Source organism: Sturnira hondurensis, unplaced genomic scaffold (genome assembly GCF_014824575.4).
Source record: "Sturnira hondurensis isolate 20B ecotype Veracruz unplaced genomic scaffold, ASM1482457v3 Scaffold0015509, whole genome shotgun sequence".
NCBI lineage: Eukaryota > Metazoa > Chordata > Mammalia > Chiroptera > Phyllostomidae > Sturnira > Sturnira hondurensis.
In genome coordinates this window covers 7,020,878-7,034,514 of record NW_028088140.1, presented here as the reverse complement: position 1 = coordinate 7,034,514, position 13,637 = coordinate 7,020,878, and the positions used below count along the sequence as shown (strand labels likewise).

Below are 13,637 nucleotides of genomic sequence, written 5' to 3'. Positions count from 1 at the left end.
AGAATCTGAGGTACCATTGAGGAAGGAATGTGGGGCAGGACATGGGTAATTTGTTAGACATTCCTACCCCTTGAGGCTTCAAGATAGTAGGGAGACAGATATCACACAAACATTTATTATAGCTAGAAGGATGAGCACTATAGAAGGGGTAAAGGCAGATTTGGGGCAGGCACAAAGGAAGCAATCAGTTCCAGCTGACTTGAGGGCCATGGGAACTTTTGAGGAAGAGACAGTGTTTGAATCAGTACTTGAATGGTAAATTGGCATGGAGGCCACACTAGGGTGAGGAGCTAGCAGGTGTTTAACACACTGAAGCAGGAAAGCACAGGAAACCTTCAGGGGCGGCTAGCTGATTGGCTGATGGAACAAGATGTTGGTTGACAGCTTAGAACTTGCAGCAAATCCTGGTTCTGTGTCCCATTAGCTGTGACCAAAACTTAATATTTGATGTCTCCCCACTTTCAAGTCTATATGTAGATCACAGCTTATGACACCTGCTTCGTGCGGCTGTGGGTTAAATGAGGATGTATATAAAGCTTCTACCTTACTCTAGTGCCTTGTGTTAGATGTGCCCAAAATATCATTGTGGGTAGATTTCTTGGAATATAGCTGAGATAGGAGGACCCTGATCAAGAGTTTTAAATTCTTTGCTAAGGAGTTCACACTTTATTCTAGGGAACTTTAAAGGTTTTTCAGAAGGAATAGGATGTGATCTGTCATTTTAAAAGATAATTTTATTTGGCCTGAGGAGGTTTTTTATATTGATTGTCCTCATTTGAAGGTCCAAAACAATTTCAAAGTAAGGTTGCTTTTCCTTACTAGAAATAACTACTGAAGTGTTGATTGAATGCACTTTTCATGGACATTAACTTTTTTTTTCTTTAAACGTAAAGCTATATTTATTTTGGTAGGACTAAAACCATCTTTTTATTTCTAATTGCTATTTGGTGATAATGCTGCTGGTTTATATTAGAAAAAAATAAAACTGCTAAAAGCAAATGACTTTATTATTGTAAAACAAGAAAAAAGTGGTATAGTTTTCCTTCTGCTCTTTCAAAACTGTGTGATTTTTCTGAGCCCTGTCTGGTGGCTACTAGTATTCTGATACATTTGCAGCAGAATTCTGTACTACAAATCCTCTGGTACAGATGTTTCCCCCACCTCCACCCCCACCCCAGTATTTGTTGGCACCAGAACCAAACTAAACCCTTATCTGCAGAGAGTAGTAACTTTAGAGACTTAGGTTTGCCTTGGGAATGTGCTTTGGGCCTCAAGTATCAAATGCTGCTTCTGGCTCAGTCTGGCATAGCAACTTTTCAAAGAACACTGGCCCAGTTGTATCCCTTTGTGTAGCTTTCTCTGGATGCCTAGGAGCAGGAGGTAGTAGTAACCCTGTTGCATGAGTCGCGTTGAGTCCGGTGTGTCTGACCACACCGGGTTACGCTTGGGAGTGGCCTGTAGTGTTCGTCTCCAGGCAGCATGACATGTTTAGCATCTATGAAGTTCACCCACCTCTTTCCACTGAGATCAGGTTACGATAAGGCACATGGAAAATAGAATAGCAATAATATCCAGAAAGCGAGAAAGAGGAAGAAGGAGTAAAAAGCAAAAGGGCAAATCACCAGGTCTAACAGTCATTCTTAAGTTCAGTTCTGAACTTCCTAACATCCAAGGCAGAGAGGGAAAGGTAATTGCTATCTGGTAGACACACCTATCCTATTCACTACATGTGTTTATCCAAGAAGCTATACTTAGAAGAAAAATTACTTTCCCTTTTCTGCAGGGCACCTATTATATACATAGCATGGATCAAAGTAAAAAGTTGCTTGGGTTCCTATTAAGCTTCTTCTAAAAATATGCAGTGAGGCAGGTGAGACCTCTAAGGATTCTTCCAGCTCTGAAAGTCTGACTTCTGGTCCTCATCAGAAGTTGGTCATTGTATGTGCCTAAGAGGCCCTCATAACATCTCAAAGACCTTCAGATGGGGAGTACTGATGGACTGGCTTGGACAGTGTTGAACTTGTAGCTTTCGCTCAGAAACTTAGTTAAGCACGTGTCCCTCCAAGAAGGCTCACCAGCTGTGTTTTGGGGGTCAGGGAGGCAGTGAATAAATGCAGTTCAGAAAGCCTGGTGTCCCTCCTGGGTTCCACCCCCAGGCCCCGGCAGTCAGGGCTGGCGTTCTCTGCTTGCTGGCTGAGGGCCTTGGAGAATCATTTTTCCTCCTTCTTTATAACTGCAGCTAAACCCTCAGTTCCTGGGGGCACTTCTCTTGGAGTGGATGTGGTATGCCCACCTCTCAGCCCTCCAGCCAATGAGTCCTCTTCCTGGGAAGGTTTTGCTGACAGGCACTGCTAGGAACCAATGGGGGAATAACAAGCGTGAGTGAGAAAGAGTCCAGAACCCCTCAGAAATCAGTTTAGTGCCCCAGGGATTCCCACTCACCCCTTGCCTAGCTACTAAATGTGGGAGCTAAAAACCTCAATGACATGTATTTTACATTTGTCTTAAAATTAGAGCTTCCTGCTTCTCTTCTGTGAGAGCTCCCCATCTCCCCAAAAGAAGGAACACAAGCCCTTCCTTGCAGAAGACAGTTCTTAGTGAGGGTCGGATGATAGGCGCTCACTTCCCTTTCCCAAACCTGCCTATCTTCAAAGTATGTAGGAGCCCCAGAGACTCCTTCCTCTTCTTAGAAACAGCCCTCCTTGGTGCTCTGGCTGGGTGACTTGGTTCATTGGAGCATCGTCTGTGCACCAAAAGGTAGTGAATTTCATTCTGGTCAGGGTGCATATGGGAGGCATCCAATCAATCTCTCTCTCTCTCTCTCTCTCTCTCTCTCTCTCTCTCTCTTCCCCCGCCTCCCCCCTTTCTCCCTCCCTTCCTCCCTTCCTCCTTTCCTCTCTTCCTCTCTTCCTCTCTCTCTCTCTCTAAAATCAATAAACAGTAAACATATCCTTGGTAAGGATTGCAAAAGAAAGAAAGAAGTAGCCCTGTTTGGGTGTTGCCTTGAACCCCTCTACAGTTTCCCCCTCAGGGGACCCTTGGCTGTTCTTCACCTACCATTGCTACTCATTATAATTTACTTGATTTTCATTGCCATGGCCTTTCTGTTCTACCCTTCAAGGCATGGTCTTTTAAAATCTGGCCTTTTTTTCTCCTTTAATTTAACTTGTATATAAATTATACAGTATACAGTAGATCTTTACCAGGTCAGACTTTTGTGAGGGATTAGTTTGTGTTAATGGAAAGTGTGAGTTATAAATTATATTGAAGAAATATGTATTTTCTAGTGTATGTAACTCAAAGTAGGTTACCACTGTTGCCTGATAGAGGCTTAATGAGAAGATAATTAATTTTAATTATAGTATCAAGTGTTTGTAAGTGCTTGAAGATATTTGAAGGATTTGTTTTCTGAGAGCCTTGACCAGATGATGCTGTTAATTAGCAGTGTCGGTGGGTAAGGGTTGCCTCTCAAAGGTGCTGTCTCCCTGCCTCCCTCCCCAGTGTTCCGTGATTCTGGAGTGATGAGATTTCACTTCACCCGCAGTCAAGAAATAGAACTTTTCACACTATGGATTCTTTTTGTCAGTGATGTCAGGAAAGGAAGAGGAGTGGGAAAATAAAGCCTTTATGGTAGAACTAGTGACTCAATTCCCGTTCTGTACACTGTGAACTCCTTTCAGGTTCAGGGTGTACTATTATCAGACTTGAACTACAAGAGGAAATGTTCTTTGTGTAAACAAATTAGAACAAACACGTCACTAAGACACTTTACTGATAATAAAGTGTCTTACAGACACTTTACTGACACTTCTCCTTCTGATACTCGGAGAAGATTATTATAATTTTTTCATTTTTAGCATGTAGTGGGGGGAGTGGCTTTCTTCTAAAATATAGGAATTGAATATTCTGTGAGGGTATCCCCATGGGTATGTTAATTATGTCCTGGTGAGGATGCTTATCTCTCAAGCCTTCAGAGTGATGTCTCCAGTACAGATTAGCTCACTTAGCAAGAAAACCCAGAGGTTGAGGCCAGGACCCACGACTGGTTAGCATCCCCGGGCTCCCTGCGCGCTGCCCAGAGAGACGTTTCTCAGGGTGTGTCAGATGACCTCAGCAAGCACGAGGGAAGAGGGCTCAGTGGTGTCAGCTACATTACCAGTAGGGAAGTGATCGAGCTCAAGTCCTTCAGGACGTAGGCATGAATTGAAGTGTGGTCCTCCAGGGCCCTGCCTCTTCTCTGCAGTATCACCTAGCGTAGGGCAGGGCATCTCCCCGCCCCTGCAGGCAAGCCTGAGGCTCATCTGCCAGGTGCCTTTTCCCAGAGTCCAGACATCACCCCTTGCCTGTCAGACCTCTGCTTCTTCACCATAGGTCCTTGCTCTCATATTTCTGATTCTTACCTTTGGTTTCTCTATCTTCTCTCCGTGATTGTAAATGTCTGGGCACGGTTTTGATCAAAGCAATGAGCTATTTTTATCCTCATAAATTATTTCGCCTAAGTCACTGTTTAAATTTTAGAACATGGATAAAGAAAAGTTGATTATATGTGTATCAAACCTGAGCTGGTGTGGCTCCAGGCACTGACACCAGGGCTATGGATGATGGAAGTTGGGTAGGAAGTTACATGAATGATGAGTTCAAGGTCAGCCTCAGGGAGAATTTTCTGACAGAGCAGTCTAAACCAAGCCCAACGCTTCCACACAGGTCTGGATAACCATGTCGGGGACACTGCAGAATGGACTCCCACATGACCTGTGGCTGAGCTGTACAGATCTCTCAAAGTCTGGCATATTTTATGTACCTAAGTTGGGCCCCGGCTAGCTGTTTACTACCCAGGGACCTTGGGGAACACATGTGATCTTCATAAGCCTTGCTTTTTTAATAAGAGAGGGTTGGTGTAGGTAATATATGAATGTATTTAAAAAGTCTTTAGCACAAGGTCTGACTCGTAGTAAAAGTACTCAGTCATTCAAGTCAGGGGGCCAGGCTCTGGGGCTGTGAGCAGATTTCAGTCCTCACTCTGCCATTTATAAGCTGTGTGCCTGAGACAGTTTACTGAACTCTGTGCCTAGTTTCCTTATTTGTAAAATAGTACTAACAGTAAAACCTGTCTGAGTTTTTAACAAATAAGATACTGCACATGCCACTAATAGGAAATGTTTCTCCCGGGTATGTGGTAGGATCGTACTGTCCTGACCTGTCCTTCCCGTGGGGCCAGCGCATTGAGTGGAGAAGTCACGGGCGTCCCTTCTGGCAGAAGCTTCTAGGAGCCAGTGGGCGGTTCACCAGGCTCCCTGCTCTGCTGTGACCACCAGCAACGTCCTCGGTGGCAGAGGCTGCATCACAGCCTGGGTCTCTCAGCTGACAGCAGATTTGTTAGCCTGAGTAAGAGATAAACTTCCTTTTAAGCCATCGATATTTTGACATTTTTGGTAACTGCAGCAAAGCCTAGCACATTCTGAGTGGCACACCACGCGAGCAGCCTTCACTCCGGACGTGAAGTTAGATTTCAGCTCCAGTGAGTACAGAATGCCAGCTGCGTGGACTCAGAACCCTGGACCACAAAGACCTGGCAAAGGCTGAGTACGGCACATGCGGCTCCACGCAGGCCTGTCTGTAGAGCCGCCCTCAGGTGTGCTATGAAATATCCATTGCCTGGTGTTGACGTGCCGAATTCTTTCCTCATGTGACTGAGCTCAAGCAGGTTTTCTTTAAGCAGAGGCTCATTGTACCTGGCTTGGGGACTAAGCAGGCCATTGTTATCCCTCCCCTCACTCTGCTGTCTCTCTGTGCCCCTGTACATGCTGACCCCCAGTGACTCCCAGAGCCTCAGGAGACTCCTGCCTCGGTCCACGCCGTCCAGGAGTCCACAAGAGCCCCTCCCTGCCCCCCACCAGTTTGGGTGGTGTGCCTGTGCATGTGCTGTCCTTCCTTTTTCATTCCTCTCCCTCTGGAGCTCTGGGGGGGCAGCGCCTGAACAGTGTGTTCGAGCCGCCCCGGTAATGATGGAGTGGAGTGAGTGCAGCTCACTTAACGTTGTGCTGGAGGCTTGGACTGTTGCAGAGATGACTCAGTGTCAGTTTTTGACGTCTGTCCAGGGCTTTGGCTTTTCCTTAGCCTTTGTTCCAGAACATTGAGGTGACAGTGGAGATGTGTCTACTGCCTGAAGGAAAACATTATTAGAAATGGCTTTCACTGGGCTGCTGGAGTTCCGCCTTTCATGTAAGGTAATAATAGCCAAGTAATTCTGAGAACTGAAAGAGGCTAGCAGTCATTTTAGAAAATAGCATCTTTTCTGCCATAACAGTAATTCAGGTTTATTATTTTTTTTAAATTGGAACGAATGTATGAAAGCATAATAAAAAGAATGACTCTTCATAACCCCATGGCACAAAAATAAGCATTGTTCCTTTTCGTTTTTACGTGTAACTACATTTTTAAATGAAATTGGAATGATAACAGTAGCAAATATTGGAACCATTCTCTGTGCGAGGAAGTCTTTAAGCATGTTATGTGCATTATCTTATTTTTCCTCACAACAACCCTTTGAAGACTCATCTCCATTTTACAGAAGAGGAAACTGAGGCATAGAGAGGCTAAGTCACTTCTCCAAGGGCACACGGCTCATAAGAGAGGTGCCGAGATGGAAAGCAAAGCAGTCTGCCTCCAGAGCTCTGGGCCATGACTACTCCGTGATACTGTCTCACATTAAAGGCACATTGCACGGACTGGGTTACTTTCCATGGAATTTTGCAGTGTTAGCGCTGAGTAGTCTGCTTCTATCTCCTTAGTCTGTAGATTGGGATCTAAAATCACAGACGTGATTTGATTTACCTAGAACAGTGTAGCTGGTAAATGTCAGTGCCAAAATTGGAGCATGTCTCCTGACCCACACAGTCCACATGCACGCTGGCTCCAGGGATGTGTGCGCCTTTGTCCTTTCCCCATGCCTCAGCCCTGAAACAGCTCACTGTTGCTCTCGGTGCCAAGTCTGGATGGAAGGTCGGACAGAGGACTCGCATGGCTTTCTTCCCAGCACGTACATGAACTTGCAGTTTGTGTTCAGGGAGTATATAGGCACCTGGTGTTTGCTGACTCTTAATTGCCCCGCAGAGGTGGGGCTGCAAGGAGTGGCCCAGCAGTAGGTCCAGTTTTCACCTTTATCAAACATTTCTAACAATTTTGCTGACGAGCAGTGAGAGTGATTGATTTGAGCTTTAAATGCCGCAGCTTCCCTCAACTTGGATTCTTGAGGACCCGCCAAGCATTGTTGTGACCCTAAGTGAGCCAGAAGTCAGCCAGCCCTGTGTGTGTGAATGTTCCTGTGTGTATGAGGCTGTCCTGGCCCAGCAGCGTAGGAGAGAGTGAGGCCGCTGTGTGGAGGTGCCAGAGTGGCTGGGTGGCCAGCTGCGGTGTGGATGGGGAAGCAGGAGCAGGTGATGACTTCCTCTGTGTCTTCAGGTGTGGTGGTGGGCCTCTTAGTTGAGAATGCCAAGCAGGTTGGTTGGGGGTTTTTTAATAGCTTAATCTATTCTAGTGAGCACAAGGAGAGCAAGAGCAAGTTTCTATGAATCTCACAAACAATGTAGAGTGAAAAAAAAGACAAGAATGCTGAAGATGGTTCGGGTTACCTTGGAGGTGGGGGTGATGTAGTTGTATGACCGACGGGGGCATGAGGAAGTTTCTGTTCTGTTTTTCTTTTTTAACTGGGTCCTAGTTACGTAATGTGTTTGGTTTGCGGCAATTCATAGTTTTATACATAACAAATGTTCTCTTTTCTGAGTATAAATTGTACTTAAAAGCCCTTATTTGTGTTTGTGTATGTTGTTATACATTGATCTTCATTTACTTGAATCAGCATGAAGTGATATAGAATTTATGACCTGGGTATTAGGAAACATCTTTCCGAAATCACTTTTTGATTCTACTAAAATGTATCTTAAATGACTTCAGGGTAGACTCCTGAACAGTGGAGAATGATGTCATTGTGGTTCAGCAGACATTTATTGACAACCCCCTGTGAATGAGGGTTGGTGCTAGTGCAGGCTGGACTTGGGTGTGAGCCGTCTCTCCCCTGAGGAGCCTGCACCCTGTGGGGGCCCGAGCCCTTGCGTGGGTGACGAAGGAGCAGAGTGGTGCTGCAGAGGCACCATGGGGGCCACGGGAAGGAAAGGCAGCTTTCCAGTGGGACCCGGAAAATCTTCGTAGAAGAGACGGCATTTGAAATGAATCCTGCAGCGGATATAGGGTTTTCATTAGCAGAGATGGATGGGTGGTAGGCATGTCAGTATTCGACACAGGAGGAAGGCCGTGGGAGGTTCATATAGATATTCTGCGGAACTTCGGGTTGCATGGTTCCCTCAAGATGACTGGCATCCATCAGGTACAGGCAAAGCCTGAAAGGTAAGCTGTGGCCTTACAGTGGCCAGGTTGTGTTATTTGAAAGGCATTTGGGAGCCAAAATTTCTGAAAAGTAGAGAAGCATGATTAGATTAGACATCTTTATTACGATCAACTTCCCAGCCTCATGATTGTACCAGTAGCCTATCTGGCCAAAATAAACATTTGCTGGGTTTAGACATTCTTTATTACTGTAATTTGAGCCTATTCTTTTTGGGGTCTGCTGGGGAACCATAGATCGATACATAGCTTCCTTGTGTTTTCTCTGCCCATGTCTCTAGGACTTGATGATTATTATATATCTTCTTTAGTCCCTACACCCATCCCTCCGTCTTGGCCAGGTGAAGTCACAGTTCCTTTATCCTCTTCTCATATATCCTCTTCTCTAGTCTGATAGTGATTTGGCGTTTAGTGCTATTCAGCCTGATGCTCTTGTGCCCAATAAAACCACCTGTGTCGCTGATGCATGGCAAAGTTGTGTGTGGGAAGAGAGAGGCCATGAAATATTGGTAAACTTCCCTAAGGCATGAAGGAGGCCTGACCCACCAGCCTGGGCTTGTGTCCCACTGTGCCGCTGGGCTCCCTGCTCTGGAAAGCAGCACTAGGTTGGATTTTTCCAACCCAGGCTGTTCATGTTTGCTGTTGGCAACAGTCCTCATTTGAATCTCAGCCACTTAGGCAATATGAGGTTTTTTGAGTTATTAATTTATAAATTTTTTACTATGTCAGCATACTATCCTCCTAAAAAAAAGGTAACTTGGGCTGCGTATTATCTTATCTCCCACTTGAGACTTTATATCAAGGCATTATTATAATCAAAGTGTTGTTAACTTGACAAATAAGATGCTTCAGTTTAGATCTTAGGAATCTTTGTTTAGAGAATGTATTCAGACATGGCAAAGACCTCTTTTTAGTCCTCTGGGGACACAGGTCATAATGTGTCCTGACTGGAAAGAGGACCCGAGTTAGGGTGATTCAATCCACATCTGACTCCTTTATGTCTCAGGTTCTACTCCCTATGTGGCTCTGACACATTCTTTGCCAGGCTTGGTCATGAGAATCAAACAAGACAACCCTATGAACATCCACAGTGTCTGGTGCACAGTCCGCATTTGTCTTCCCTTCTAGAGCAGGACCAACACCCCTGTCGTCACCCCGCCCGCCCCTGCCGCCCCTGCCAAGATGCTCAACTTTGCAGTTCTCTTCCCCAGGTGGCCCTTGAATGAGAAACTATTTCATATGGTCTTAGCATTAGTATTGTTTTATGAAATCACTTTGGTTGTGGTTTGTGGTTGTTTCCACATCTAAATACTATTGCTGTGTTAGTCAATTATTAAAATTAATCTTGCACCATATTATTTCATCACATCTGCTTAATGACTTCATTAAGAAAATTTCTTATATAGATGAATGTATCTCCTGGAACTTTACTTTCTTTATTCTTTATTTCTTCCTTTTTTTCATTCTCCTATTAAATGACTGAGTTCTGAATTGGATGCACTTTCCACAATGGCGAGGTTCACTGTGAGTGGGTATGGCAGGTATCCTGGCTCCCCGGGCACTTTGGGAAACCAGGACTGACTGGTGACCTCATTCCATTATGCACTTCTACTCTGGCAACCAGAAGTTGCCATCTTATCAGACAGAACACTGGAAACCCTGGGAGATCTGACTCTCACAGTTAGTGCACGGATGTGGGAAGGAGTTGGGCTGTTCTGGGTTCCACCTGAGAGGACCGTGGGGAGTTTTTTGAAAATCTGGGACTTGACGTATGTCTGTTGTGTGTATACAGATTTTATCACAGTCACTGTCTCTTAGACTTCAAACCTTACAGTTCTCCTTCTGCCCTGTCTTTTTCAGGTAGAACGACATGACATGACTACCCTAAGCCTGCCCCTGAACATACGCCGAGGCGGGTCGGACACCAACCTCAACTTTGATGTACCAGATGGCATCCTGGACTTCCACAAGGTCAAACTAAGTGCAGACAGCCTGAAACAGAAAATTCTTAAGGTGACAGAGCAGATCAAAATCGAGCAGACATCACGTGATGGGAATGTTGCCGAGTATCTGAAACTAGTCAGCAGCGCCGACAAACAGCAGGCCGGCCGTATCAAACAGGTCTTTGAGAAGAAGAATCAGAAATCAGCTCATTCCATTGCCCAGCTGCAGAAGAAGTTAGAGCAGTACCACAAAAAGCTCAAGGAGATCGAACAGAACGGAGCCTCCAGAAGCTCAAAGGACATTTCCAAAGACAACCTGAAGGACATCCAACACTCTCTGAAAGATGCCCACGCCAAGTCTCGAACTGCCCCGCACAGCATGGAGAGCAGTAAGTCGGGCATGCCAGGGGTCTCCCTCACTCCGCCTGTATTTGTCTTCAGTAAGTCTAGAGAGTTTGCCAACTTGATCCGGAATAAGTTTGGCAGCGCAGACAACATTGCTCACTTAAAAAATTCCTTAGAGGAGTTTAGGCCTGAGGCAAGTTCCAGGGGCTATGGCGGCAGTGCAACCATCGTGGACAAACCCAAGTATGGCAGCGACGACGAGTGTTCGAGCGGCACGTCAGGCTCGGCAGACAGTAACGGGAACCAGTCGTTCGGGGCCGGTGGAGCGGGCACACTGGACAGCCAGGGGAAGCTCACCATGATCCTGGAGGAACTGAGGGAGATCAAGGATACCCAGACACAGCTGGCCAAGGACATCGAGGCACTGAAAGTGCAATTTAAGAGAGAATATGGTTTTATTTCTCAGACCCTGCAAGAGGAGAGATACAGGTATTTTAGACTGTTCTTTTAGAATGTACTTGGAGGCATGAGTTACTAACTGCAGAGAGATTGTTCAACAGGGATATGCTGATGGTTGCGCTTTTCACAGAGAAGAATGTGGGTCAAAAGGCGTTTAGGGATCAGTAGTTTTTTCCGTACTTCCTACTTGACAGTTTAGAGAAAGACATTTTATGCGTGGGTCTGTGACTCATGTGCATATTAAGCTCCTGATTCAGGAACTTCTGTTGGGAAGTTTTATTACACTAGTTCATAGATCTGTATTTGATCTGTAGTTTCATTCTAATAACTATCAAATGAAAAACTAATTCACTGTCCAACAATGAATTAGTAGATTTTATTTAGTACATCAGTGTTAAAGTCTTTATATAGCATATTTTTTTACCTACTGTATCTTGCTCATTAAACTTTTCCCCCTAAATGAAGAGTGTTCGAAGGAAATTTTAAGATCAGAGTATAAATGTCCAATCTGTGGATTATACATGGTAGGGAAAACAGTATATTTACACTTGTGAGTTCATGAAACACAGAGTTTATTCTTATTATTTATTGATTTTTATATTATTTTCCATGTAACCAACTGTAATCCTACTTTTGTCCCACCCTGTATTGGCTAATTTTAAAAGTCAGATTTTTTTAGGCTGGCTTTTATATGTTAATAAAAACTGTATATGAAAGGACCATGGTTCGATTCCCAGTCAGGGCACGTGGCTGGGTTGCAGGCCAGTTCCCAGCAGGGGGCGCACGAGAGGCAACCATACATTGATGTTTCTCTTCCTCTCTCCTTCCCTTCCCCTCTAAAGATAAATAAAATCTAAAAAAAAAAAAAAAAAAACTGTATATGACCAAATATAAAGTGATTTTCCACCATTTTCCCGATAAAAATTCTCCGAAGGTTTTTTGGTCAAAATGAATATGTTGACTTATAAAAATATAGATTAAGAAGTGACTATATATATTACATATTATAATATATATAATATATTTTTATTTAATAATATATTATTTAATAGTACATGTTTAATAATATGTAATATTGTAAGATTTCAACTTTAAATTTAACTTACATGTTTTATATTTGATACATGTTTTTATATATCTATTAATTTAGGAATGTGGCTTTTTTTCAGCTTAGATTTTATGAAATCATTTTTTAAACCTTCATCATAATCTTTGACTTTGGTTTCTTTATCACACAAGAAATATTTTTGAGTCATAAATTTTCCCAAAAAAATTAACCTTAATTCTGTTAGAATGGTTTGGGATATAGTGCTCTTTGGATCCAAACTTTATCCCAAGTCACAAATACACATTTACATACATTTAGGAAAGTGTTTGTTCTCATTTGCTAATGTAGTTGTATTTGTGATCTCCATGATTTAGCCACTGGCTGTATTGCATACGTTAAGCATTCTTCGAAAGGCTTGTTTATAACACCAACATGGGGCACCTGTGAAGTCCTCCCTGAGAATAAGCTTAAATATGTAATTTTGTTTCACTTAAAAAAATGATCAGGTGTTCTATATAATAAGCATGCTAAAACTGGCATTGATCAGCGTCATTTCAAGCTAACACATCTTCCCCAATAGTGCCTTCTGTTTCAAAATAAACATAAGCTTATGTAAATATAAAACAAATCCCTCTTCTCTGAAGGGGGTGAGGACTGAGAATGGGGATCTTTGTTACCTCAGACTTTTGGAAATGCCACCTGAGAAGCCATCTATAATGGATAGGAGTTTAAGTCCCAAGAGCTGAAACATGTCTTCAGAATTAACGTGTGCACCGGGACTAGTGGGATTGGCTCCAGCATAGTGACTGGTTCTTTCCTCGTGGGCACTCTGGTGCCTGACAGCTGTGCCCGTGAACCACTGGGCACCGTGGGGTGGAGGAGGGAGGGGCACCGGGATGCCTGCGGGTCCCTGTTTTGAGCGGGAGTCCAGACAGCGCTGCTTCCTGACCAGCCATGGTGTAGGTATCACTGCTGAGGTCAGTGCTGTCGTCATCGCTGCCCGCCGCGGTGCTGGTCTGACCTAGGTGGACAAGCCAGATTTGCTTTGTGCGAAACCTCCACGCTGAGGACGGAGTCAGGCCTGCAGAGGCCGGTCTTTTCTGAACTGGAAGTCAGTGTTCCCACAGCTAGATGTTTCTTTTGGAAACACAGTCACCAGGAGATGAAAACAAGCCAAGGGGCACTGACAGCAGTGAGATATGAAGGACATTGTTCTAGAATGTGCTGTTGGAACACCTTTGAAATGTCTTGCTCAGAATTGCTCCTCTGTTTACAAAGGTATGAGCGACTGGAAGACCAGCTCCATGACCTGACGGACCTGCATCAGCACGAGATGGCCGACCTGAAGCAGGAGCTGGCCAGCATCGAGGAGAAGGTGGCCTACCAGGCCTACGAGCGCTCACAGGACATCCAGGTGCCTGTCCTCTGTCAGTAGGTGCTCC

The 13,637-nt window shown here is 44.5% G+C and overlaps 1 protein-coding gene across 2 annotated transcripts in view; it reads left to right on the top strand.

Annotated features, from left to right (window-relative positions):
* TMCC3 (transmembrane and coiled-coil domain family 3) overlaps positions 1–13,637 on the top strand; it is a 265,971-nt gene that overhangs the window by 245,518 nt on the left and 6,816 nt on the right. For both annotated transcript variants that reach the window (XM_037064690.1, XM_037064689.1), the window contains exons 2-3: positions 10,261–11,177; positions 13,474–13,609. In XM_037064690.1, coding sequence (XP_036920585.1) covers positions 10,261–11,177; positions 13,474–13,609 — 1,053 coding nt within the window. The remainder of the gene's footprint in view (positions 1–10,260; positions 11,178–13,473; positions 13,610–13,637) is intronic.